This window comes from Guillardia theta (genome assembly GCF_000315625.1).
Source record: "Guillardia theta CCMP2712 unplaced genomic scaffold GUITHscaffold_70, whole genome shotgun sequence".
NCBI classification, from domain to species: Eukaryota; class Cryptophyceae; order Pyrenomonadales; family Geminigeraceae; genus Guillardia; species Guillardia theta.
In genome coordinates this window covers 320,806-345,475 of record NW_005434604.1, presented here as the reverse complement: position 1 = coordinate 345,475, position 24,670 = coordinate 320,806, and the positions used below count along the sequence as shown (strand labels likewise).

The following is a 24,670-nucleotide window of genomic DNA, read 5'->3' as shown; positions in this document are numbered from 1 at the left end:
GTCCTGTCCTCGTCCTGTTCCTCCCCCCCTCTCCCTCCCTCTCTCGCTCGTGCCTTCTCGTCATACCGACAGTTTGCGCTCTCCTGAGGTCCAGTAGGGAAATCTTTGACGGCGTACTCTCCTTCTTCTCTGCTAACAGCATGAGAATACAGACGGCCAGAGGAAATGAGGAGCGGCAGAGCTGGAAGGAGGAGGAGGGAGGAAGAGAAGAACGGAGAACGAGGAGGAGGGAGGGAGGAGGTGATGTTGGTGATGTTGGTGGAGCAGCTGGTGGAGGAGAAGACGAGGAGGAGAAGCGGAGGGAGGAGAGGGGGGCTGTGAAGGTGGAGGGCAGGCAAAGGGAAGCAGATCAAGGAGAGGATTTCACTGGGTTGAGAAGAAACTTTTGGAATGTCTGCGAACAAATCTTGTAGATCATTCCTGTTACAGCAGCATAAGCCAGGAATCTCCTCCTTCTGTCCTCCTTCTCCACCTCCTCCTCTCTCCCCCCTGCCCCCGCTCCTGCCTGCCCATTTTCTTTTCCCTGCTCATTCCTCACTCTCCCTTTCCTTCCCATTCCCTCCTCCTGCTCTATCTTACATGTCAAGGATGTCCGGAGGAGGAGGCCCAAGCTCTTCCCAGATCGTCTTTCTGATCTTCCCCGCTGGCAGCTTCTTCCAGTGCAGCACCTGCGGAGTTGCTTTACCTCCCGTGCTTGCCGTCAACCTTCTGCTCCTGCTCCTGCTCCTGCTCCTCCTCTCTCCTTCTATTCTTCTTTGTCTACGTCCTCGTCCTGGTCTCAATCATCTCACCTTCAACTTCACAGTTTTTGCTTCTCCTTTGCTAGTTGCCTTTCCCCCTCCAGGAGCTGGTGGTGGTGGAGGAGGACCTAACCCTAGAGGAGGAGGAGGAGGAGGAGGAGGTCCCGAACCAAGAGGCAAGGGAGGAGGAGGAGGAGGAGGAGGAAGAGCCTTGTCTTGTGATAGAGGAAGTGGCGGCGGCGGAGGTGGCGGGGGTGGGGATACAAGAGGAGGCAGGAGAGGAGGAGGAGGGGGAGGAGGAGGAGGTGGTGGCGGTGGCGGCGGCGGAGGAGGAGGAGGCCCAAGGGAAGATGGTGGGAGTAATGCAACATCGACAAGGGACGGCTGTTGTTTTGTTTCTGCCCGCTCCTCCTGATCTGAAAAAGAAGATCAATCCCCAGGAGCAGAGATTTGAGGTGACAAAGAAGTGCGGAAGAAGGAGGCGGAGGAAAGGTTGGTCGCAGTGGAAGGTGAACAGCAGAAGCGGCCGCAGTAGCAGGAAAAGTAACAGCGGGTGCAGGTGTCAGAAAAGTGGGAGGAAGAGGAGACTAGAAAGAGATGATGATGATGATGATGATGATGATGATGATGATGATGATGATGATGATGATGATGATGATGATGATGATGTGAACAAGGAGAAGGAGAAGCAGGAGGAGGAGGAAGAGGAAGTGGAAGAGGAAGAGGAAGAGGAGGAGGAGGAGGGTTTTTCACCTCCAAGTATCTCACGTCGTCCCTCATCCGATCGTTCAGCCCCTTCCTTCTCAGCTTTCTGCGTAAGAAACTCCAGTCCCCTCCTGTTGAAAGGGAAACTGAGGAGCTGAAATCAAATTTCTCCTGCTCCCACCCAGCCTCCTCGAGCAAGGAAGGCAATTTGATCCTCGCTTCCTCCTCGACCACAGCAAGGTGTTTCTGTTCGCTCCTCAGCTCCAGCCCTTCACTGCCCTCCCTCTCACCTCCAGCAGATCCTCCGGCATCGCCATGAGATGCAGCAGAAACTTCTGAAGGTTCGAAGCTGCTCCTGCTCCTGCTCCTTCTCCTCCCCCTCCTCCTACACGTGCATGCAAGAGGGCAGCAAGGGACTCCACATCTTTGACCCTCTTGCAGGCATCTCTGTCCATCTGAAAAGAAGAGGAAACGAATGGGGGCGGAGGAGGAGGCAGGAAGAGGCGAAGACGGCAATCATCACATGGAATCATTCAGCTTGTCGCCTCACCTTGTCAGCTTCTTCATACTCATCGAGTCCTCGGAGCAACATCTCCGTATCACAACTTATTGCTTCTTTCTGCCATCATACCAACACTTGTCAAGAACTTCGCTAACGTCCTTCCAGCCTTACCTCCATGTCTGCCGCGGCTCGCAACGCTGCGCAGACTTGAACCATACCAGCACGTTCAAGCTCACAGCGAATCTGCCAAATTTGAGGGGAGGACGAACAAGTGAGGAGGTCGAAGTGAGAGAGAAGAGTGTGGGGGAAGGAGAGAGAGCGAGAGGGAGAACGGGAGAGAAGGGGAGGGAGAGACAGAAAAACTCACTCGGTATCGACTCGCCAGGGCAGGAGGGGAGGAGGCGAGGTGATGGATGACAGCCAGGTGCTTCACTTTGAGCTCCCACGCCTCCTCCTCCCTCAGTCTCCTCACGAGCTCGCTCGCATATCCTCTCCTGCGCTTTTGACGCGCCTCCTCCTCCAGCTGCTGGAGCACCTGAGACGAAGACCTGGCCAGGGAGGAGGGCAGTACGAGACGGGAAGAGGAGGAGAAAAGTGAGAGACGGGAGGAGAAAAGCAGTCAGAGATGAGGTCGTTGGCGGGGAGGAGGAGCTTCACGTACGTCTTGTCCTCCTGCAGGATCGTAGCAGCGATAGCAGAGAGTGCAGCCGAGCGAACGTTGGGAAGTCTGTTTGACAAGCACATCACAAGGATCGATCATGGAGCAAGCATCTGTTCTCACCTCCTCTCCACACATCGTACCATCCCCTTGACCACCTGCTCTCCTCGGACAGTCTCGCTTCCTCCTTTCTTGTCTCTCTTGAGTTGCATGAGGACTTGGAAGCACCGCAGCGCATGCTCGAGCACACGGTCGCTGCCATCTTGCTCCTCTTCCTCCTCCATCCCTCTTTCCAGCAAGCGCTCAAGGGCATTCCACCCTCCTGCTTCATCGAAGGCTCTCAACCAGCCCGTCTCCCTCCTCTCCATCGCTGCTCTCACCAGCATCTGCATCGTCAGCATCCGTCAGTCCTCCCTCCTTCTCCTCGCTCTCCCCACCAGATTTTTCTCCGTCGGTTCAGCCCGGATCAGGAGGGCTGCAGCTTGTGGAGTGATTTCCTGCGAAACTATCAGGCGCAATGTACAACACCTTCTTTGGGTATGCTCACCGGGTTTCTCTCTTCGATCTCACCAAACACCAAGTCCTCGTACTTGGGAAAAAGTACTGAGTCGTTCGCTCCTAATCTGTCCTCTCCCTCTCCCTCTGCTGAATCTGAATCCGTTTCCTCCTCCTCTTCCTCATCGTCGTCGTCGTCTCCGTCCTCCTCCTCCTCCTCGTCTCTGCCCAGAACGTCCTTGCAATCATCCCAATCTTCCTCAGGATCTTCTCCCATCGGCGATTTCTTAGGAGCCAGCACAAGAGATCCCAACATGATCGCTCGCCGAATCTCTTCGATCCCATCGATGCACACCTGCACAACTCCATCACAACCCAGCCATGGCTCTCATCCTCCCCCCCCTCCTCTTCCTCGTCCTCGTCCTTCTCACCTGGATCACCTTGACCCACTCTTGCAGGTCCTTGCCGGTCTCACACTGGAAGAAGAAACTTTTGTTTCCCTGCGCCCAAAGCCCCTGCGCCCAGCTTAGACCCGTTGAACAGAGGAGGAGAGAGGAGGAGGAGGTGGTGGAGGTGGAGGTGGAGCAGCAGCAGGGTGTTGATGAAACGAATGAGAGGCGGGCAAGGTGAGAAGTGGCTGAGGCTGACCAGGCAATTTTTAGTGTAGTAAGGCGGGTCGGAGTCGGAGAGGACTTTGACAACTGACACGCTCGAGAGGTCAATGATGCCGCTGGATTGCGACGTCATGGCAAGGGCCAGAGACGTGGCAAGTGTTTCACTGGCTGAACTTACCGAGGCTCGTCGACCAGCGTGTATTTCTTTTCCGTCTTGTAGTAGAAGATGGAACTGTATCTGTACCATGCTTGTCAAAACTTGTCAAAGTTCGTGAATGAGCATACCTGACGATGTAATAACGTCGCTGCCACATGCGGAAGCTCTTGCCTTTCTTCCAGAGATATCCCTCCTGCAATCCTCTTCAGTATCCTCCTCGTCCTCCTCCTCTCCTCCTCCGTCACCTTGGCTGCTGTTGGACGGACGGCATCAGCTGATGGAAGGGCTCGCAGCGCAGACAGCCATAGCTCCTGGAGAACACAACAGTCATCCAGCCCAGCTGCAGTCCACCACATGCAGGTGAGGAACCTGCACGGCAGGGCCGAGGGCAGCAAAGATTTGAGGCTTCGTGTGCTCGACGAGGAAGTGAACGACGCTGGCCATGGAGATTTCTTCCTTGAGAGCAGAGGAGGAGTCTGCCCCCTTCCCTCTCGCTGCCTTCGGCCCCCCACCCTCCTCAGGCCAATCCTTGCGGTCAGCCTTGAGAATGCGCCTGAGGGCCTTCAATCTCATTTCGGTCTCTTTCTTCGCTCCTCCCTCTCCTTCCGCTCCTTCTCCTCCCCTTCGTTCCTCCTCACTCACCTCAACCTGCTGCACAAGTCCATCTCTGCCGTCCTTGAGCCCTGAAGGGTCTCGATCAACACCTGCCATACTCGTCAGCTCGTTCTCAGGGTCCTTCCCAGCCCCCTCACCCGCCGGAGGGAGGAGGGTCCCAGCTGCAGCATGTGCTCATGGTCGGTCTCCTCGGAGTCGCTGGGCCCTGCTTGCTGCTCGGGAGGTTTCAAGGCGTTTGCTGGGCTTTCTGTGCGCTCTCTACCCTTGGACCCTTCAGCTGCCTTCTTCCCTCGTTTTCCTTCTGACTTTGGCCTCTCAACATGTGCAGAAGTTTGCGCCTCCTGATTGCTCGCCTCTGAATCATCTCTGCTGGGCGTGCAAGACTCTGGAGTATCTAGGGAGGAGAACGAAGGAAGATCGGCGGAGACTTTCGGAGCTAGTCTCGAACGTTCTTGCTGTCCAAGGAAGATGGTAGTGGTTTTCCCTCCCTTCATGACGCAGATGGTGACGTGGCCTTTGCTCTTTCCTTCCTCGATCATCTGAAACATCAAGCTTTATCCTCATAAAAGACGAACTAGCAACCTCACCTCGTCGATCTGGGCCCGGTCAGCCGTTCGCACGTCTAGACTTTCAAGCTGGACCACAACATCCCCCCACGAGAAGGGGAACTGAAGGCATCGGAATGAGCGTCACACCAGAAGCTCTCAAGTCTGACCGGATGGAGTTCGGCAATACTCTGAGGGTCGATGGTACGGATCTGGCCCACCAACATTCAGGCGAATCAAACAAGGCCCAATCAACGGCCTTCACCTCCAATCCCTTCTCCGATCGCTGCAGACGCAACCCAAAGATCTTGAGCACTCGTCAACAGACTCTCTCGCCTGTTCCTCGTGCCCTATCTGCTGGTACCTTCCAGGTGTCGTTGGCTCGCGGAGACTTCCTTCCCTTGGGACCTTGAGCAGTCTCCGAACCTTTCTGCTTCCGTTCCCTTCGGAGGGGAGTTGGGCCTTCAGCAATCTTCTGATGACAGACCGTCCCAGTCAGTCCGGCCGAGCGTGTTGCTCTGTCAGCAGAGGATACCTGCTTCCTAACTTCCGGTGACTCCATGCCTGCTTCCTCGACACTGTGACCACTGAGGCTCAATCGGAATGTTTGCGGGAAGTCCCCGAAGCGAATGAGGTCTCCGTCTTGGAGGACAACGTTTGCTTTCTTTGCGATCTGTGAAGGTGACATCATCACACCAATAAAACAAGACGCAAGACGTCGACACCTCTTTCCCATTGACGAATGTCCCGTTCGAAGACATGTCGTACAGGAAGATCTGCAGGCAAAGATAAGGTTCTGTCGACCCACATCATGTTTCGTACTTGCTCTTTCTGATGGAAGATCCATGCATGTCGACGGGAAACTGAATGGTGTCAACATCAGGGCAAAGAGTCACAACATGCACAGTCGTATACCAGTGACGTGATCTAATAGGATGTTGTTACCCCCATCATGCCGCCCTACCAAGTACTTTTTGGCCTGGGGACATTTGAGATAGGCAGCAAGTTCAGCGAGGAGCATGACACCTTTCCCACTCGGATAACATGAGACGAGCTGTTCTCTGCTAAAAGGTTTCAGACTCTGCCCAGATGTTGGATACCAGGATCAACGGACCGGAAACAAGGCAAGCATCTGTTGATGGCAGTCAGCTCACCATCAGCAGATCGCAACAAGGCACAATCACAGACCTGTCAGGACTGGCTCTGTGGCTCCTGCTGGAATTTCCGCATCATTCTTGTCTGAGCTCTGCATTCCAGTCACGTCTACCTCAGGACGAACAACTTCACCATAATCATTGTCGTTCCTATGGATCATACGCTTGCCTATGACGAATCTTGCTTCGGTTCCCCCTGCCGCATCTGAGCTCAGCAGTTCTCCTCCTGCAGCTCCTCCTGCAGCTCCTCCTGCACCCTCCAGCCATTGCGAGCCGCCAGTTGTCGAGCTCTATCCCGACATGGAGTAGGTGGACAAGTCGCAGCAAAGGACCGATTTCAACTTAACCGGGCCGGGCCCGGAAGCCTCACCTACAGACTCCCGGACGGTCCGATCCCCGGGCCCGGCCGTCTCTGACACCCGGGCCCGCCGCGCGCGGTACGGCCCGCCGGGCCGGCCGGCGAACTGCGGGCCGTTTCACGCCGACTCACACAAAAGTAAGAACCCGGATAAGTTCTTGGAGTCGGTGAAAAGTTCAGAGTAATGTGTCTTACCGGTGAACTAACTTCTCACTGAGCCTCGAAGATGTCGGACCGAGAATTCGGATGTTCAACGGCGTCCGATTACTAGGTGGGTACTTACTACCGGGGGATCGACGAGGGCCTGGAGGCCAATGAGGCAGGGAACAGTGAGAGGGCCCGGGCCGCTTAGGGAACTTCGGACTCCGGAAAGTCGGGGCGGGGCCCCCGAAAGACGGTTTCTTTCATCATCAGTGGAAGTGTTGGAACTCAGCAGGTTGTAAAGCTGTACAGCGTTGAGAACTACCGTTGAAGCTCGGTGTGCTGAGGATCGCAGGTGTACTGAGAGTCAGTGCCAGTGGTGGAACTTGGGGTAAACTGATCATAGTAGAATCTGGCCCGGCCAGCGACGCCCGGGATCGCTCGCCTCGGTGAACAAGGAAACGGCAGCGCTGGACTGTGGTCTCCGAGTCGGCCTCGCCGCAAGACGTCTCAGGAATTTCAAATTACTTTGAATAAAGTCAGAAAGTAGGAAACTGCGACGGGAAACCCCCCTAATAAAAAAGACTCGATATCCTCTGTGAGCTAAGAAACATCACGGTGATCAGGGGTAGTTACGGTCAAAGGGGGGGTTCCGCCACCGCCCCTACACACTACTAGCACCCCACATTCTGCTGGTTGCCGCGACCATGCAGTGGAACTGTCCGAACTGCCAGGCAAGGGAGAAGCTGTGACACAATGCTTGCTTCAGAACTTGTGACGTGAGATGTTTCAGATAATCGTCGATCTGGGCACCTCTGACAAGACGAAGTGCGTAAGTTTGCCGACTTCTTGTTTTGTTGTACCCTGAAGTACCTGACTGTTTGTTTTGTTTCACGATGATTTGTAATTGTTCTTTCTTGAAAGGCGGTGAGAATCAGTGCATGAAAACGATTGGCTGACATGCATTTTGCGATCCTCATCGCTTGTTGCCCGGATGGATGGAATGTGGCGGGATAGTCGGTAAGGAACGATTATGAATGATGTGCTCGAATGGCTGACATTTGGTTTTGCCTTTTTCTCGCTTGTTTCTCGGATGTACGGAACGTTACTGGATAGTATGTAAGTAACGATTATGAATGATGCGCCCAGGGAACGATTGGCTGACATATGCCTTGCAATTCTTTTTGCCCGGGTGGACTGTTGATGGGGCTGGATAGTACGTGAGTAACGATTATGAAAGATGCGCTCAGGGAACGATTAGACTGACAATTTCATTTTTTTTCTTGCTCGGATGGATGGAACTTGGGCCTGATAGCGAGTAAGTATCATATGAAATGATGCGGGCAGGGAACGATTGGACTTTGATAAATTATCTAGACCTTCGTTCGGGATGACAATGGCACCTGCAAGTGGTGTGCAGAAACGGAGGAAGATCACAGGGGCGATAAGAAGGTTTGCCCGGTGAAGCCCATCATTCCCTTAAGAAAGAAATAATTTGACTGACTTGCACTTTGTAATGACTGTTGTTTCTGCTGGATGGATGAAACTTGGGCTGATAGCGAGTATGTATCATATGCTATGATGCGGTCAGGGAACGATTGGATTGTAATTCTACAACAGGCAAGTTTCCAAGCTGGAGCCGAAGGAAAGTGCAAGATCTGCTCCATGCTTGAAAAGGATCATCATGGATCTTCCAAGTCCTGCTATGTAAGCAGCCTTTTGCTCAGGGAACGATTGGACTTTGATAAATTATCTAGACCTTCGTTCGGGATGACAATGGCACCTGCAAGTGGTGTGCAGAAACGGAGGAAGATCACAGGGGCGATAAGAAGGTTTGCCCGGTGAAGCCCATCATTCCCTTAAGAAAGAAATAATTTGACTGACTTGCACTTTGTAATGACTGTTGTTTCTGCTGGATGGATGAAACTTGGGCTGATAGCGAGTATGTATCATATGCTATGATGCGGTCAGGGAACGATTGGCTGACATAAACCTTGCAATTCTCATTTTTCCCTTGCTTGGATGGACGGGATTGGTCTGCATAGGGAGTAAGTATCACATGCAATAATGCGGTCAGGGAACGATTGGCTCATATGGTTTTGTGTTTTTGTCGTTGTTTTCACCTGACGGACTGCTCGTGGGGCGAGATAGCCAGTAAGTAACGAGTTTGACTGATGCACTCAGGGAACAGTTGGCTGACGTGTGTTCTGCAATTCTCATCGCTTGTTGCCCGGATGGATGGAATGTGGCGGTATAGAATGTAAGTGACGAGGATGATGACTGATGCGCTCAAGGAACGATTGGCTGACATGTACTTGCAAACTCTATTCTTTCTCCTTGGATGGATGAAATGTGGGCCTGATAGGGAGTAAGTATCATATGCTATGACGGAGTCGGGGAACGATTGGCTGACATGCATTTGTGTTTTATTCGGGTTTTTATCGATGGACTGTTGATGGGTCTGGATAGCCGGTATCACTTTCCTGATGCGCCCAGGGAACGATTGGCTGACATAAACCTTGCAATTCTTTTTGCCCGGGTGGACTGTTGATGGGGCTGGATAGTACGTGAGTAACGATTATGAAAGATGCGCTCAGGGAACGATTAGACTGACAATTTCATTTTTTTTCTTGCTCGGATGGATGGAACTTGGGCCTGATAGCGAGTAAGTATCATATGAAATGATGCGGGCAGTGAACGATTTGGGTGACATTTGTTTTACAAATCCTATATTTTCATGGCTTGGATGGATGGAATCCGTCTCCATAGAAAGTAAGTAACACATGCAATGATGCACTCAGAGAACGATTTGCTGACATTTGGTTTGCGTATTTATCGGTGATTGCTCGGATGGACTGTTGATGGGGCTGGATAGTATGTAAGTAACGATGATGAAAGATGCGCTCAGGTGACGAGAGGGACTGACATATGGTTTTGCGTTTTTTCGTTTTGGCATCGGCTGGGATGTGAATGGGACTGGATAGATGGTAAGTAACAATCTTGAAAGATGCGGTCAGGAAACGATTGGACTGACATGGTATTGTGATTTTGTACGGTTAATGCCCGGATGGACTGTCGATGGGACTGGATAGGATGTAAGTGACGATTGTGAATGCTGCGCTCAGGGAACGATTGGCTGACATGCATTTGGCATATTTCATCGTTTGTTGCTCGGATTGTACTCTCGATGGGGCTGGAAAGGATGTAAGTGACGAATATGCACGCTAAGAGGACGATTGGCTGACATTTCATTGTGCAAATCCTTATGTTTCTGCTTGAATGGTTTGGGATAGTGTGTGAGTACCGAATGCAATTGATGCGGCACAGAGGTTGTGGGGACTAACATTCCTTTTTCCTCCTTTTTCGTATGGCTGTGACTCACATCGTCAGTGCTGTGTAAGAATTGCCGTTGTACTTTCTTTGAAGCCCTCCTAATTTTGTGTTGTTGTACATTGCTGGTGAAAACAACCATGGCAGAATGTAAGTTGAGCAGATCGAGAGAGATAGACCTGTCGCTGAATGTGATGATTGACTTCGGCGTTCAGTGCGGCAGGTCCAAAGGATGGGAGAATTACAATGAGGTGCTTCTTTGTGCCTGTGATGAGACTTGACAGATGGTGTGCGTAGCGCGGATGCAGCCATTGCAAGCAACGCTTCAAACAGGAAAACCAGGCGGCACAAGCCAAGAAGGAGCGGAAAAAGAGGACAAGGGAGGAGCGGGTGTGAGAGAGTACACCACGTTGAGGTTATTCAGACGGTACCCAGCCAAGTGCTCTGACTTTACAACTGTAGGATATGCTGTGTGTTTCTTATGCACATTACTGTGACAGAGTAGTAAGATTGTGACACGTATTCAAGGAATAAGTGTTGAAGGAATAAGTGGATGAAGTGCAAGAAAGCATTTATAAACTCTCACAACAACAACACAGAGAACAGCTTGACGATGGGACTTTGAGTTGAGACAGTTACTCTGTTTCATACATAACTGTCTGTCTTCTGACACCCTTCCTCGAAGACATCGTTGATTGGGTTGACAGATTTGACGTCGAAAGCTGAGAATGACAACTGATGATATATCGATGTTGATGCTTGTATCCTCATGAAGATTCATGAATGTCAGATTGTCCAGTTCCGAGTTCCTTTTCGTGAATAAAATATTTGCTCCGATCCCTTCCGATGATGACAATGATGTACTGCAATTGCCTCGTCAAAGCAAAGTTGAATCAGAAGTTACCAATGATATGATGCTGCCCTTCTTGAATTTGAACCTCCTCATAGCTTCTTGACATCTTTCGACGCAAGAGATCTGCTGATGGAGTCGCTCAAATCTTGATGCCACGCTGATCTTCTACTTCTTCCCCCGAAGGTGTCAAGAAGAGCCGGTCAGAAGAAATGCAAGCGCGCTGGGGTTGTGCAGCTTGATCACGGAGGCGTCCAAAAGATACACGAAAATGGATCGTCGTAAGCAGATCCGAAAATGAAATATTTCAATGACGCTTGTTTGAACTTCCTTCACGTAATGGAAGGGCATATTGAAATGTTTTGATCGTGTCTGATGAGACGATCCTTGAGAAAATTGAATGACAGCTGTGTTGTCCACAAAGACTCGAGCTGGAGTTAATGATGGAATCTGCAGCTCTGAAAGAAGATTGTGCAAATAAATGATATCATACGTTGCCATCGATAAAGAGTAGAGCTCTGCTTCCATGGAAAATGCCTTACAGTGTGGTACAGATAATTGATGTTTCACTGATCCTCAATCGATTGCATCTGGTACAACCTGTCGTTCCTTCTCCAGCGGACATAGTGAATGGTCTCCAAACCAGCAGCTGTTGTACAGTATAAGTGTTGTGCTCTATGCTAGCCTTAAGACCGAAAGTAAAAAGATTATGGCGAAAGCAACATACTATATGATGGTGGTACGGTATTATTCTAATTCTAAATGGTCACATCAAGACAGAGTCAAACGTATTGAGAAATTGCAGCAAGCATCGCCGCGGCGGTGGAGGGCTGGGAGAGTAGATGAGATGCAAGTGATTGATACGGTGTGAGATGTCATTGCTCTTGCAGAGAGCTCTACCGTCATTGCTTTCCTTGCTACGGTTTCTGCCTCGACGTTTTATGTCTCATCACGATCTCGCTGTTAGGCATTGTTTGAAAGACATTCTCGCAAGGTTGCCAGGTCGACATCAGTAAAGAAAACTTTGGATCTGTATGATGATACCTCGAATGCATGACGAGCGCAATGCATTCTACGGCTTCAGATCTTGCAATTCTGGACATATAGACTTAGATTGATTGCCGTCTACCTGTGAGTTTGTTGATAATGGTAGAATGAATTCTTGAGCTCACGATCGATGTTGATGGAATGCTTTGTATGATTCGCCCCCTTTCTGCATGAAAGCACACTGATGCTCATGCTTGACAAAGGCTGGTCACATGTCTGATTGCTTGCAGCACACTCATCAAATAATTCATCTCTCCATGTGGAGGTGTTCCCATTCAGGTTCACACCAATGGATGTGCAAAGAGCATGGCAAGAAAACGATGCTAATCAGAAGGGGAAGGTGCCGACCTGGTGGGATCAGAGGAGAAGCAGGGCATAAGGCTGGCGATGCATTCCAATATCAAGTACAGCTGTGGCCGCGTCCCGTGCTAGATAAGCTGAAATTGTCGATCTCATATAGAGAACAATTATGTTGAGATTTGAAGGTATTCTGAATAAGACTCTGCCTGGCAGCACACGTATAACGTACCTGAGCCGGGGACTTAGGTTGGCTGCAGTGGGGAATGCCATGCCGTCTGTGGCGCTGCTCGTCAGCTCTGTCAGGTATGAGACCGCTGGAGACCAGCAAGCACGTCGATCGGAAAGTATATGAAACGCGGCAGGAGATTAATGAAATCATGAACCAATGAAAATGGACATTTTAGGAGGCTCGTTGAACAATCTTTGGCGTCTGTCAACCACGAATTTTTTTTCGTGAAACAATGTTTCAAAAAGAGTTGTTCATTCACCAAGGTTTCATTTGTCAACTGAGGCGCACGGAAGCGTTCCGACGGGGCTTGTGACATGCACAAGAGCAAACGTGAAAGGCAATGAATTGAATGAGACCCGAACTTACGAACACAACATCTTCGTCATGGCATTAGACGAGTCCCAGGGCACTCATCCTATTTGTTGTGGTACGGTCCAATGCAATCATATCTGTAACATTGGAAGTACGGTCGCGGAAACTTGTTTCTCTCCCCAGCTCGAACCATGGCGTCTAGCATTCCTCTCTCCCCTCCCTCCCTCCCTCCCCTCCCTCCCCTCCCTACCTGGTTCCCCTGACTCCCTGCCTGTCTCTAACCCTGCCACCCTCGCCATCCCTACCATATATTCATTATGTTCATCACATATGCATGAGCATATCATAATTCGTTTGGTTGAATACTGACAAAACAAGCATCAACCTCATCCCGCCATCGCGCTACTCCGAGAAATTCTTTCAAAAATAGAAAAGTTGTCCATGAGGAAACTTGAGTAAACTTTTACTTGGGACCGCCCGTTGCTCCCGGCGAGCGACGGAATGTCGGGCAGGAGGGAGGAGGTGGCATGCTCGAGCGTGGAGGAGGTGGTGGAGGGCGGGAGAGGGATTGGATATCCCATCCTCCTACGGGGAAGAGGGGGCAGAGATGCAGGTCGAGTCATCGATGACTGGAGAAGTGCCGCGTCGGAGGAGGAGGCCAGAAGCATCGCCAAGTTCATGTTCGCACAACACAAGTTGCTGCTGCCTGTCCGCAAGAAGAGGCTCGAGATGATGATGAAACGACAAGCGCAGAAGAAGCTGAGCGAGTACGAGCTGCATGAAGTGAGAGATGAGATCAAAAGTCTCTCTCTTGCCATTGAAAGTCTCAAGATCTTCGTTTCTTCAAGCAGCATGAAAGCCAAGGCGATTCGAGAATATCGCGGAAGCAGTCTGTGGGATCCGAATCTCTGCCAGTCTTACATGCCATGCGACAATGCGACTTTGCTGCTCCGAGCGGCCTACACTGCTGACTCGGAATCCATCTCCAACTTCCCGGTCGCGGTGGAGCTATGGCAGGACCACCTGGAGCGGCAGGAGCAGCCGAGGAAGCTTGCTCCTCTGATCGAGAGGGTCGAGTACGACCTGATGGAGCTGAGAGGAGTAGAAAGCAAGGAAGAGATTCAGCAGCTTAAGATCGCAAGGCTAGAAAGCGAACTAGAAACGCTCAAGAGGGAACAGGAGGTACTTGAAGCCGACTCAGCGCTATCAGTGAGAGAGATTGAAGGTTGAAGCATGCCTCCCGCTGATCTCTAACTTGATCTCACTGCTTCCCAACAGATATGAAGCAGAAACAATTCAAATTCCCTCGACAAGACGTGGAAGAGGATTTAGATATCGACAGAAAGCTGCAGGAGATCGAGGACGATCAGACCTTGTCCCAAGGACGAAAGCGCGTCGCCAAGGCAAAACTCCTGCAAGAAAAGTCAGACCATGAAGACAAACAGAGGCATCCGGCTTCAAGACAGACAAGCTCGCTGATCAATGAGTGGAACAATCAATACCTGAGGTGGATGCCTGTACAACTGAGCGCTTCTACGGGAGATGCTTCCAGCTTCTCTCGCCTGCTGGACCTCGGAGCTTACATTGCAACCGATGAGCTTCTGAGGAAGAAGCAGCTGAAAGAGGAGAACATCGGGAAGCTCTGCCGTGAGAACCAGATCTCTGAATCGAGAATAAGGTCGTTGCAATCGGACATTGCTGCAGTCCAGGAACAGATAGACAAAAATGAAAGGTCGATAGCATCTCCCAACCTCTCTCCGGCAGAATTCAGCCAACTCCAGTCTGAGCTCAGAATAGGCCGGGAAAGGCTCTTGTCCTTGCAAAGAGGTGCGTCTGGTGGGAGCCCCGCCCCGGGACTTTGACGTGCTTGTGCAGATCTTGCGAGCATCCAGGAATCAGTTGAAGAGAAGGCAAACGAGGTGAACAAGGAGCAAGTGAAAGTTCATGTGATCTCAAGATGTTTGGGTCACCTCATCTCTTGTTCTTGATTCTGGTGGAATGAGATTGTTCCAGGCGATCATTTCTCCGTGTCTGCTCTTCATGTTGCTTGTCAGTATGGTCACGAGGGGATAGTAGAAGAGATTTTACAGGCACGTCAGTGACTGTCTGAGATGAGCTGACATGAATGAAACAGCGAGGAGGCACTGTTGATATCAGCGATTTGAGGGGCCAGACCCCACTTCATTGTAAATTCATCCTTTGATTTCTCCGCTGAAGTTGTTATCAGATGCTTCTGCCTACGGCAATTACGCATGCATCAATGTCTTCTCTCGGTATCTGAGCGAAGGTTTTCAATCTGCTATTTCTCTGTCTCTTCTGAACAAGAACAAGACAAAATCAGGAAGTTGTGCTCCATGCACGACAAGTACAATCAGGTGATGTTCCAACATGTCAGCCGAGTGAATGATGTAGCGCTCATCTCAGCGCTTTATGGACTACGCGAATGACCCGCGCTGTCGAGCTGCAATCTCACGTTTACTCGCGGTAGTTCTCCCGACAGTTTCCTCCCTTCCCATTGACACAAGAGCAGAAGGTGGGGGAAGGTAACGGTGGAGCTAGTGGGCATTCTCAGGTTTGCCGCACCGGCTCGCTTGCTGCTCTGATCTCCCTCAGGATCCTTCAAGCTGGAGTCAAGCCCCCAGCAGAGCGGTAAAGCAGCATGTAACTCTTGAAAGCCCATCTAACCCTCCGACAGTCTTTCTCTCATGCCACCACACCTGGAGCGTTTTCAACTTAGAGGTGCTCGAGGAGTTGTACTGAAAGCTTTATTCCATTATCTCTGCTCTCTTGCGTGGTCCCATCTGAGGGCTGGCCAAGTGCTGAGAGCTTTCGCTTTCATCCAGCACTTCTCCTAGTGTACATGGTTGGCCGGAGCTGCCGAGTGCTGCGCTGAGGCTCACGCGCCGTCGGGTTTCAGCAGTCCAGCCTGGAGCTGAGAGAGAGTCATGGTCCCGAAGGGGGAGGCCTCAGGAGTCAGTCCGGATGAGATGGATGCCTCGGGCCCGCTGCCTGAGGGTAACAAGGAGCTGAACAAGGAGATGCCAAGTGGCGTCTCTGGTGGCAGACAATTGTTCGTCGGCGAGTCGAAGATTCCCTTGCTGGTCTCCTCGCCTTTCAGCGGGTTGATTTGGTTGGATGCGCCTCCAGAGACGTTACCGCTGGTGTTGTTGCTGCTCGAACCTTGCGTGCCTTGTTGGTTCTCGTTCTCCTGACTCTCGTTTCCTTCATCCGGGGAAGATGAGCCTTCCTTTTCCTTGCCTCCCGACCAGTAGGTCTTGATGGAGCTTGGCGTGATGTCATGGATGGAGTTGCGGCGCTTCTCCTTCTTCTTAGCAGCATTTTGTTGTCTGACAAAGTACTTCTGGGCATGACTAGCGACTTGGGTGGGAGTCCTAGTGACGACGCAATGCTTTGATATGTTCCGCCAATCTCCCTTCCCAAATCTTTCCAATCCTTCCAAGAAACGTCTATGTTCTTCTTCGGTCCAAGACAGCCCATGAGTCTCAAGTTTTCCCTTTTCTTTTCCAGACTTCTTCCCTGTAGCCTGGTCAATCGGACTTGAGGAAGATTGACCCGCTCCACGAGCTCTAAGCAGATTTTGCAGCCACGTGTAGTAGCTCTGAACATCATCGGCACTCTTGTTTGGTAACAGAGAGGCAATCCGCATCCAACTGCACATGTGTCAAAACTTGCGGGGAGAGCAACGAAGCTAACCGGTCGTCATCATTGGGATCTATCTCTGATATCTTGTCTTCGAAAATACGAGCTTCTTCAGGTGTCCAGACCACACCCTGACCATGAGTTCAGGGCGTGAAAGCAAACATTCGAGGGGAGCTACGACCTGTGGCTTGGATTGCGTAGGATCGTTGGAACTCGAAGACAGCTCGCCTCCAAATGGAACAATGAAGGAGGACGACATGTATGGTTGCATAGCTTGGCTAGACATGTTTTGATCTGACGAAAGAACGTTCTCTGTTGGAATCCTTCGCTCTCTCTCGAGCTTGAGAAAGTATTGCTGAGCATGAACCTTGTAAAGCAGTCACGCGAAAGCTCAGACAGCATTGATCGACTTGTCACCTTGACCTCGTTCTCACTCTTCCCCACTTCCTTGGCAATCTTTTCCCATTCGTTCCCGTTGATGTTTGAGTCCAACTCGTCGAGTGCTCTCAAGAACTTCATGTGTTCCTGCACATTTTCAGACTACCAACACAACCATAGCAAAGACGAAGTTTACACCTCACGGGTAAACTTCGTTCCGTTTGACATGTCTGGAGGGAGTGATCCTCCGCCAGGATCACGTCCTGACGGTGACTGCCACTATTCATGAGCACACGCCATCGATTTTCATTTGATGGACATACTTGCAGGAGAAACGGAAAATTTCCATGCATTCCGCCCGAGACAGAGGGAGAAAACTAATCAACAATGTCAGAACGGCTTCTTCATATTGAGTTCCCTGGTTCACTCCTTACTTGAGAAGGCGGGAAGGTGGGAGGAAAACCAGAATTCTGAAAGCTGCATTAAGCGTCAGCATGCCAGCAGTCAAAACCAGTTTTTAAGAGCAGCAACTGGAAAACTTCAAGCTGAAGGAGAATATTGAATGGAGACGAGGTAGCGAGAAAAAGGAAAACAACGAGATACACAACTATAGCCTATTCTTATCTAAGCAAGGTCATTCCTGTCAGCAGAAAGTTGGGCAACGTGTAAGGAAATGGAAGAGCGGAAAGGGAACAGGATTAGACGAGAAGGAAGTCAAAATTAACACATTTAGAAGAAGTCAGGATACGTGAAGACAGAGGTTGAAACACAAGGATATAAAGTTAAACTGAAACTGGAGAAGGGTGAGGAATGGCCTTAATAGGCAGGAAGAACCAGGAAGAATATGCGTGTGTTCCAGGAAGACTAAAGAAGAATCTATATGTATCTCAAGAAGGGTTTAGGAAAGCATCAAGGATAGGAGGAGTCCTAGGGCGGAAATTATTTGAGGAAGCAGGAAGAGGTTGATGGAGGTAGAAGGATGTTGAAGGAGGCTGAAGAAGGGTAGGTAGGAGGACGAAGGAGTGGAAATCACAAGGGAGTAAGGAAGAAATAGTAACGGAGAAAAGAAGAGAAGAGGATGAAGGTCGGAGGAGGAAGGACACAGTTGAAGCAGGTCTGTGTAGGATGAAGGAGAAGACAGGAGGAGATTGAGAGCAGAGGAGGAAAGAGATTTGCAGTGCACGAGCTCAGTGTGTACACAATCATCTCCGCTCACCCTTGCATTTTCGATGCAAAATGAATCAGTATGGATGGAGAGTAAATGTTGACCACAAAATATAAAACTTTAAACATTTTCCCGAATATACCTTTATCAACTTTTGAAATTTAATTTCAAATTGCATGATTATTCTCAATTCGTTGTGTACCAAACCCAAAATGGCGGTATTATTTCCAGTTGCTTTATCCAACAACGCCCCCATACTACCCTTCTCTTTAGCGTACCCATCAACATCCACCCCACGTCACTACCTTGATCACCCCCTGGATTAGGCCCATAGCAAGAACAACAGCCTTCACTACCCACCCTGGAGAGTTCTCTTTCCCCTCATCCCCGCTCAACAGCATGGATCAGCAAAAAATTTCACCGGCTCCAAAACAAATTGCCTCTAGCGTGGCTCGAACACGCGACCTCACGCTTACTAAGCGTGCGCTCTGACCAACTGAGCTATAGAGGCTCATGACGTCATCATGTCCCCCTAAACTTCATGTAGCCGCCATGAGTTCGCCTTTCGCTAGCTCCACTCACGATCCAGGCTCATCTCTGACAGACCTCCTCTGCCATCATACCTACACACGTCTTCCATCCTAGCACAGACACCTTACCAACATCCTTAACATGCAATTCACTTTCGATGACGATGCGGACTTTCATCGTGTTGGATGTATGGTACGCAGTGCCGTCGGAGAGAAGGTTGCTTCCCCTTTACAAACTCTGAGTATCGCTCTAAGTCCGTTTCTTTCAAAAGGAGTATGGTGATGAGGAGAAACTGCTGCTGCAAAGGATTGAAGAAGAGAAGGGCAGGGAGCATGATGAAGCTTCGGAACGTAGGAAAAAGGTTGATGAGGAACGGATTCAACAGCTCCAGCTTCAGCTCAATACCTTGAAGAGTGTAGGTATTAAGGTCACTTTTCTTCTCGAACCCCCTGTATGATTGTAAGAGATAGACGAATGGTCAGCGTTTGCCCAGCAAGGTGACGATTTGTATGGCGCAATTCCAAGGCAAGGAGGATCCGAGGTTGTCGATAATTGATGTGTCTTGTCTTAACCCCATTTGATTTTCTTTTCCAGAGCAAGGAACACGAAGGAGAGACTTTGGAAACAATTACAAGAGGGTACTCATTATGTGCTGCTCACATGCTGAGACATCTGATGACCATCGAATCGGTAGGGTGCATCAAAGGCAACAAGAGGAGGAACAGAGAAGGCGCAAGGTGAGTGAGAATGAACGCATATGTCATATCATCGTAGTGATCTCTTTACCACCAGGATGAAGATGAAATCATCGCGAGATTGCAGCGAGAAATCGAGGTTTTCGCTGAACTCTTATCTCTTCCGACATTTCGGTTGACTTGAGGTGTTGCTTTTCCTACGGCAGGCAAAGCTCTGCAGCGAAACCTGAAAACTTAACTGACCTGTTAAGTTTGGGGGACAGCAGTGTGGGCCGGATGAGAGTTGGTTCTCACTGTCTTTTCTCTCAGAGGTTCTCGCCGTATCATGCCTGTGTGGGACAGTGTTTTTTTTAAACTTAAACCAAGTACTCGATTAATCTAATCATACTACGAGTACATCATTCAACGTCGCAGCCGAAGGTGACCGTACGGGGCAGCGCCCGGCGGGGCCGGGGGAGTCGCGCGGCACTACCGTACGGTACTAGTGACACAAGTCACTGAACGCCCGCGGCCGGGCCAGTCGCCCCGGGACCGCCGGGCGGCGCCGCGCCGGGCGGCCCGCCGCCCGGCTCATGTGGCACATGATATCGTCCGAGGCTGTGCCACGGTGAAGGGTGGCAAAGAGTACATAAAGTGTTGAGGGACAATGATGTCATGAGCCTCTATAGCTCAGTTGGTCAGAGCGCACGCTTAGTAAGCGTGAGGTCGCGTGTTCGAGCCACGCTAGAGGCAATATCCTTTTGCTGGCCGTGCTGGGCACAGTTTCTGTTTCCTTGTGTCAAGTTTTAATTTTTGACAGTAATTTTTGAAATCTTGACCCACCGACCCACCGACCCACCGACCCACCGACCCACCGACCCGACCCACCGACCCACCGACCCACCGAACCACCGACCCACCGAACCACCGACCCACCGACCCACCGACCCACCGACCCACCGACCCACCGACCCACCGACCCACCGACCCACCGACCCACCGACCCACCGACCCCTACCAAAAAGGCAGATGTACCCCCGTGCTCAAGTACAAAAAGCGCATGAAAAAAAAAGACGGCAGCGAGTACCCCCTGGTCAAAAAATAACGGCCATAGCACGTTGGCTCTCACCACTCGGAATCGAACCAAGGACACTCTGATGTCTGCGAATCTCTACAGTCAGATGCTCTGCCAACTGAGCTATGGTGAGCCACGGCCGTGGTACTTCGTGGTTCCCTACTGTTTATATATCGCATTATTTTATTGCCGATTTATCTTCTTCTGCTCAGAGTTTATTGCAAATTTATGCAAAATTGGTGGACACATTTACAGAATAATGCGAAGAGTTGCGTTCCGCGTTCAGTTTTATTTAAGCTTTTCCGTTGCTGGGATGTAACGGAGGCACGGCACCCTGCCGGCGGAAATAGAGCGATGGCTGATGGCGATGAGGTGAGCAGAGCGCTGGGGTGTAGCAAGAAATGGCGAAAGAGAGGGAAGAGAAGAGGACATGTGCGAGATACATGGCACATGAGAGGGCATAGGTGAGCATGTGCGGGGCTCAGACATGTGTTGCGTTCATGAGAGACGTCTAGTCTTTGGTCAAGGATTGCACGGAACGATCCTTCTGGAGTTCCATCAGTGTTTGCAATCTTATAGCTCTCACATCGTCCATCTCAAGTTGATCATCGTTGCTGACTGACGAGCACCCTTATCCTATTCCGTTGTTCTGATCGTTTTCTTCCTCTTTCTCTGCAGTCGAAGACGCCAGGGTTCTCGGTGGGGGGAGAAGAAATTGCGAGGTGAAACGGTCTGTTGATTCCCGTCCTGCCTCTCACTCTCGAGCCAGCAGGCGAAGTCTCCTCTCATTTTCTGCCCGTGTGGCTGTCACCTCTGCCTCTCTTCTCTGCTTGCTCCTCTGCTGTTGGAGCTTGCGCAATGCTGAGGAAGGGCCCAACCAATTGTTCCAGACCGTCGCTCCCGCGTACGTCGAGCTTCACCGTCATCTCAGCCCTGCTCTGATGCAGGCTGCCAAGGCCGTCATGGCGGCAAGAGTTGCGCTGAGAAGGAGATCCGCCCCCGCTCCTTCCTTGACCGTACAACCCGTTGAGAGAGCAGTGCAGCAGGTTTACCCGGTGTTGCCTGCTCCCTTCTCCTACGTAGGTTCGAGCCCATGGAGTCGCTACGCAGCTCCAACCTTGAGCTACCCAGGAGCAGGTCAGCAGCCTCAACCACCGGCCATCGTCAGCCCCTGGCGTCTATCTCCTGCCTTCTCCTCAAAGACCTTGGCTCTACCCTCTCAAGCTCCCTTGGCCGTCCCACCGAACCCCTCGCCGTGGTACGGCATGTACTCTGCCTCCCATCCTGCTGTCGTTGCTCCTATGGTGAGAAACTTGCTTTCCTCTTCCTCTCTTGCCTCTCACCTCCGTGCTCTTTGAACAGACCAACATGGCAGTACAACCTTTGTTCCAAGGACCTCCGGCATGGGGCCAGCCGGAGCGAAGAAAGCAGGAGGTCTTCACGCGCATTCTGAGCAGGCACACCCCAGTTAGCTACTCTCATCCTGAGACTATGAGCATCTTCACCAAGTCGGGGAGTGGGAGGGAGGCGGAAGTTCGGTATGGCCAGCAGTCGCCCCTCCCCTTCGCTACCTTTGCACAGCCTTCTCCTCGTCGTACCTGGCCTGCTATAACCCACCCCCTTCCTGCCCTGAAGCCTCTCAACATGGAGCCGTTTCAGCGCTCGAGCTCCTTTGGCTTCGGTCCTTCGATTCAAGTTCGAATCACGAAGCACACAGGAGAGAGTTCGCAGACTGCGACAGATGCGGCGAGTGTGGAAGCTGCGGAGATGGCAGCGAAGACGGATGTAGCAACAGTAGAAGAGGCGAACAAGGCTGATACAACAATGGAGACAGGGAAGAGTGCAGGAGGAGGAGGAGGTGGTGGAGAAGAACCTTCATCAGCTAGTGCACAGCCTTCATCCGATCCTGCCCCTGCCCCTGCCCCTGCCCCTGCCCCTGCCCCTGCCCCTGCCCCTGCTCCAATGGACTCCGAAGCTTCTGTGAGCGATGGGTTAGCGAAGCAAGATGAAGGGAAGGAGGACGTGAAGATGCGTGCGAGGTCGAGTCAACTTTTGGGTGGAAGGAAGGGGATGATGCATCAACTAAACAACGATCATTCTACTTCTGTCCTCGTACCTCAGGGCAAGCATGCAGGTAAGCATTCCCTCCTTTTCTCTCCCTTGCTCCTCCTTCTGCTCTTAATCATCTGCACTCTTCTGCCTCCTCCTGCACAAATTCTGTGTCAAAGCTGATGGAGAGCAGGAGATTTCTTCTCTGCAGAAGTTGCGGGACAGGGTCCCATGTTGGTTGAAGTGCCTGACGGCGCGAGACCTGGTGATCGACTTTATCTAACGCAGGTAGACCTTGCTGCTGCTGCTGCTCCTGCTGCTGCTATTGCTCCATTTCCTGCTTCTTCTTCTCCTCTCATTGTCCTCCCCCTCCGTTTGTTTCTCTCTTATTTCTCCTACCCCTTCTCTCGTTCCTGTCGTCCTCACGCTCACTCAGGTTCCAACTGGCGCTGGCGAAACTTTGGAATGGGTGTTGAACAAGAATGAGGTGCGGCTCCCGTCCTCCTCGTCGTCCTCGTCCTCGTCCTTGTTCTCCTCTCTTCCTCTTCTTCCTCCTCCTCTTACGCCCCTACAGCAGCAGCCGAGCATGGAGGGCATTGAGGTCAGCAGAGCGGTGCAGGATCGAAAGGTGAGGACGTCGTGGCCTCAGCACCGCTGACCAGCAGTTGTCGCAGGATGCGAACGCACGGGAGACTGTAAATAGCGGGTGGGAGTGGGGGAGTGAAGCGAGGAAGGAGGAGGGGGAGGGGGAGGGGGACGGGGTGTCTGGTCTTGGGCTCTTCTAGTCTCTGCCTTTCCCCTCTCGACTTCTACAACTGTTATTCTTTTATATAAGATGTGAAACTTGCAGCGGAACTTTCGCGACTTTTGAATCAGCAGTATCTTTCACAGAATATCGCGCGGTAAGAATCTATCAGCATCTCGTCTATAGCCAGCAGGTAAAGAAGGAGGAGGAGATGGTGGAGAGGCGAGGCGAGGAGCGGGCGGGTGGGGGCGGCTGAGGATGAGGAAGACGGAGGTAGGCGAGCACAAAGGCATACTGGCAGGCGAAGGGAGTGCGTTAATCTGACGTCCATCTACTGGATGCTGCATCCCTTTGACCCGGCCTTCTTCGCGGTCTCTGCCTCCAACCTTGCAAGGTCCAGCTGACCCTTGAGCTGGATAATCTCTTCCTTGTACTTGGAGTTCTCGCCCTGCAGCTCGATGATCTTCTTGAGATGCTCCTCGTTGTCGGGCGTCTGCTGCTGTGACTTCCATGCTTGCTCCTTCTCTGCCAGCTCTGCCTTGTGCTTCTCCTCTTGCTCCCGTGCAAGGCTTCGTGCTTTCTCCTCTGCAGCTTTTGCCTCCACCAGCTCTGCCTCTTTCTTCGCCAGGAGCGCCCGAGCTTCCTCCAGCTGCTTGTCCTGATCAGCCTGGCCTGACGAGTTGCCCTCAGTTGAGGGTTGATCGGCTGCCTTGCTCTCGAGTATCTTGATCTTCGTCTGCAGCTCATCGACCATGGCGGCTTTACTGCGCAGCTCCTTCACCTCCTCCTCCAACCCAGATGCTTCACCCTGACTAGCAGGTCCTCCGCCTTCACTTGGTTTGCTCGCCTCCAGCTCTTTGATCTTCTCCTGCAGCTTGCCGATCGTGGCAGCATGCTCCTCAGATGCCTTCAACGCCGCGTCCTTGGCTGCAATCTGCTTCATGGCTTCCTCAAGCTTCGCCGAGAGCTCCCCTGCGTCGCCTCCCCCTCCTTCCTGCACCTCCGGAGTTGCTGAGCTGGTGCTGGCAGCTTGCTCGAGCTTCTTGCTCGAGTTCTGAGCGGCGTCAACGATGGTCTGAACATCGAAACCGGCATCGGCCAGAAGGTTTGCAATCTCGAGGAGGAAGGACTCGGTGGCCTCGCTGTTGTTACCAGCCACCACGCTCCTCTCCAGCACCTTGCCCATGATGTCGTCGCTTCTCTCCTTGTCGTCCGTCATCTTCTTGAAGTTAGCCTGTAGCTCCTCAACTTGCTGCATGCTCAACATCTTCTTTCGCTGCACCGAAGTGCCCGACTTGTCCTCCTGAAGGCCGAAGACGTGAAAGTACGCGCTGCCTGTTTCGAGGAAGTGGAGGAGGATGTCGTCGACTTTCTCCCAGGTGATCTGCTTCTTGAAGTCGAAGTTGGGATTCATGGTGTCCCTCACGCTGTGAGTGTAATACCTCCCGTCTTCTCTCTCTGGATTGTGAGCCTTGGGAAACTCGAACTCGATGTAAACTTCTGACGAAAACTTCTTGTTGATTCCTCTGGCATACGACACAGTCACAAGCACATCCAATCGGCGACCCAGCAGATCCTTCGGGTTTTCCACGTCGTCATAGATCCCGTCTTCTTCTTCCTCATCCACAATAGCCCCGTCTG

The 24,670-nt window shown here is 51.5% G+C and overlaps 6 protein-coding genes and 3 non-coding genes across 9 annotated transcripts in view; 4 read left to right on the top strand and 5 right to left on the bottom strand.

Annotated features, from left to right (window-relative positions):
* GUITHDRAFT_164783 (hypothetical protein) overlaps nucleotides 1–6,346 on the bottom strand; it is a gene marked incomplete at both ends in the record, with an annotated part of 8,543 nt that extends 2,197 nt beyond the window's left edge. Inside the window, 33 exons of the mRNA XM_005827045.1 lie at nucleotides 67–129; nucleotides 384–420; nucleotides 580–668; nucleotides 792–847; nucleotides 1,509–1,576; nucleotides 1,627–1,691; nucleotides 1,736–1,900; nucleotides 1,996–2,064; nucleotides 2,119–2,190; nucleotides 2,315–2,495; nucleotides 2,609–2,674; nucleotides 2,729–2,991; nucleotides 3,043–3,102; nucleotides 3,153–3,455; nucleotides 3,532–3,615; nucleotides 3,749–3,830; nucleotides 3,893–3,952; nucleotides 4,000–4,064; nucleotides 4,117–4,182; nucleotides 4,241–4,424; nucleotides 4,514–4,575; nucleotides 4,624–5,025; nucleotides 5,074–5,154; nucleotides 5,202–5,243; nucleotides 5,297–5,338; nucleotides 5,396–5,506; nucleotides 5,567–5,704; nucleotides 5,757–5,807; nucleotides 5,854–5,894; nucleotides 5,947–6,010; nucleotides 6,132–6,163; nucleotides 6,220–6,277; nucleotides 6,299–6,346. Of these exons, the coding sequence (XP_005827102.1) occupies nucleotides 67–129; nucleotides 384–420; nucleotides 580–668; nucleotides 792–847; nucleotides 1,509–1,576; nucleotides 1,627–1,691; nucleotides 1,736–1,900; nucleotides 1,996–2,064; nucleotides 2,119–2,190; nucleotides 2,315–2,495; nucleotides 2,609–2,674; nucleotides 2,729–2,991; nucleotides 3,043–3,102; nucleotides 3,153–3,455; nucleotides 3,532–3,615; nucleotides 3,749–3,830; nucleotides 3,893–3,952; nucleotides 4,000–4,064; nucleotides 4,117–4,182; nucleotides 4,241–4,424; nucleotides 4,514–4,575; nucleotides 4,624–5,025; nucleotides 5,074–5,154; nucleotides 5,202–5,243; nucleotides 5,297–5,338; nucleotides 5,396–5,506; nucleotides 5,567–5,704; nucleotides 5,757–5,807; nucleotides 5,854–5,894; nucleotides 5,947–6,010; nucleotides 6,132–6,163; nucleotides 6,220–6,277; nucleotides 6,299–6,346 (3,270 nt within the window). The remainder of the gene's footprint in view (nucleotides 1–66; nucleotides 130–383; nucleotides 421–579; nucleotides 669–791; nucleotides 848–1,508; nucleotides 1,577–1,626; nucleotides 1,692–1,735; nucleotides 1,901–1,995; nucleotides 2,065–2,118; nucleotides 2,191–2,314; nucleotides 2,496–2,608; nucleotides 2,675–2,728; nucleotides 2,992–3,042; nucleotides 3,103–3,152; nucleotides 3,456–3,531; nucleotides 3,616–3,748; nucleotides 3,831–3,892; nucleotides 3,953–3,999; nucleotides 4,065–4,116; nucleotides 4,183–4,240; nucleotides 4,425–4,513; nucleotides 4,576–4,623; nucleotides 5,026–5,073; nucleotides 5,155–5,201; nucleotides 5,244–5,296; nucleotides 5,339–5,395; nucleotides 5,507–5,566; nucleotides 5,705–5,756; nucleotides 5,808–5,853; nucleotides 5,895–5,946; nucleotides 6,011–6,131; nucleotides 6,164–6,219; nucleotides 6,278–6,298) is intronic.
* A 6,907-nt stretch (nucleotides 6,347–13,253) lies between these two features.
* On the top strand, nucleotides 13,254–14,825 carry GUITHDRAFT_143060 (hypothetical protein; the record flags this gene model as incomplete). Its single annotated transcript, XM_005827044.1, has 4 exons — nucleotides 13,254–13,977; nucleotides 14,031–14,579; nucleotides 14,628–14,671; nucleotides 14,766–14,825. The coding sequence occupies 4 exons, from the start codon at nucleotides 13,254–13,256 to the stop codon at nucleotides 14,823–14,825; spliced, it is 1,377 nt and encodes a 458-aa protein (XP_005827101.1).
* Nucleotides 14,826–15,505: 680 nt separating this feature from the next.
* Nucleotides 15,506–17,268, bottom strand: GUITHDRAFT_154251 (hypothetical protein). The gene is made up of 7 exons (XM_005827043.1): nucleotides 17,225–17,268; nucleotides 17,114–17,167; nucleotides 16,989–17,063; nucleotides 16,830–16,937; nucleotides 16,594–16,779; nucleotides 16,467–16,543; nucleotides 15,506–16,423 (listed from the first exon to the last, which is right to left on the bottom strand). The coding sequence occupies exons 3-7, from the start codon at nucleotides 17,016–17,018 to the stop codon at nucleotides 15,649–15,651; spliced, it is 1,176 nt and encodes a 391-aa protein (XP_005827100.1). The 5' UTR covers nucleotides 17,019–17,063; nucleotides 17,114–17,167; nucleotides 17,225–17,268; the 3' UTR covers nucleotides 15,506–15,648.
* A 1,124-nt stretch (nucleotides 17,269–18,392) lies between these two features.
* GUITHDRAFT_t78 lies at nucleotides 18,393–18,466 on the bottom strand. The gene has a single exon. It is a non-coding gene; the product is annotated as a tRNA-Thr (tRNA).
* Nucleotides 18,467–18,471: 5 nt separating this feature from the next.
* GUITHDRAFT_154250 (hypothetical protein) lies at nucleotides 18,472–19,559 on the top strand. Its single transcript, XM_005827042.1, has 7 exons — nucleotides 18,472–18,702; nucleotides 18,758–18,905; nucleotides 18,957–19,027; nucleotides 19,081–19,120; nucleotides 19,177–19,223; nucleotides 19,279–19,320; nucleotides 19,388–19,559. Exons 1-7 carry the CDS (start codon nucleotides 18,628–18,630, stop codon nucleotides 19,409–19,411), a joined length of 447 nt encoding a protein of 148 aa, XP_005827099.1. The 5' UTR covers nucleotides 18,472–18,627; the 3' UTR covers nucleotides 19,412–19,559.
* Nucleotides 19,560–19,839: 280 nt separating this feature from the next.
* Nucleotides 19,840–19,913, top strand: GUITHDRAFT_t81. Its single transcript has one exon. It is a non-coding gene; the product is annotated as a tRNA-Thr (tRNA).
* A 370-nt stretch (nucleotides 19,914–20,283) lies between these two features.
* Nucleotides 20,284–20,368, bottom strand: GUITHDRAFT_t77. Its single transcript has one exon. It is a non-coding gene; the product is annotated as a tRNA-Tyr (tRNA).
* A 1,235-nt stretch (nucleotides 20,369–21,603) lies between these two features.
* On the top strand, nucleotides 21,604–23,069 carry GUITHDRAFT_113855 (hypothetical protein; the record flags this gene model as incomplete). The annotated part of the gene is made up of 5 exons (XM_005827041.1): nucleotides 21,604–22,369; nucleotides 22,478–22,572; nucleotides 22,721–22,771; nucleotides 22,859–22,912; nucleotides 22,959–23,069. The coding sequence occupies 5 exons, from the start codon at nucleotides 21,604–21,606 to the stop codon at nucleotides 23,067–23,069; spliced, it is 1,077 nt and encodes a 358-aa protein (XP_005827098.1).
* Nucleotides 23,070–23,095: 26 nt separating this feature from the next.
* Nucleotides 23,096–23,991, bottom strand: GUITHDRAFT_154249 (hypothetical protein). Its single transcript, XM_005827040.1, has one exon. It carries the CDS (start codon nucleotides 23,970–23,972, stop codon nucleotides 23,361–23,363), a length of 612 nt encoding a protein of 203 aa, XP_005827097.1. The 5' UTR covers nucleotides 23,973–23,991; the 3' UTR covers nucleotides 23,096–23,360.
* Between the last annotated feature and the right edge of the window lie 679 nt (nucleotides 23,992–24,670).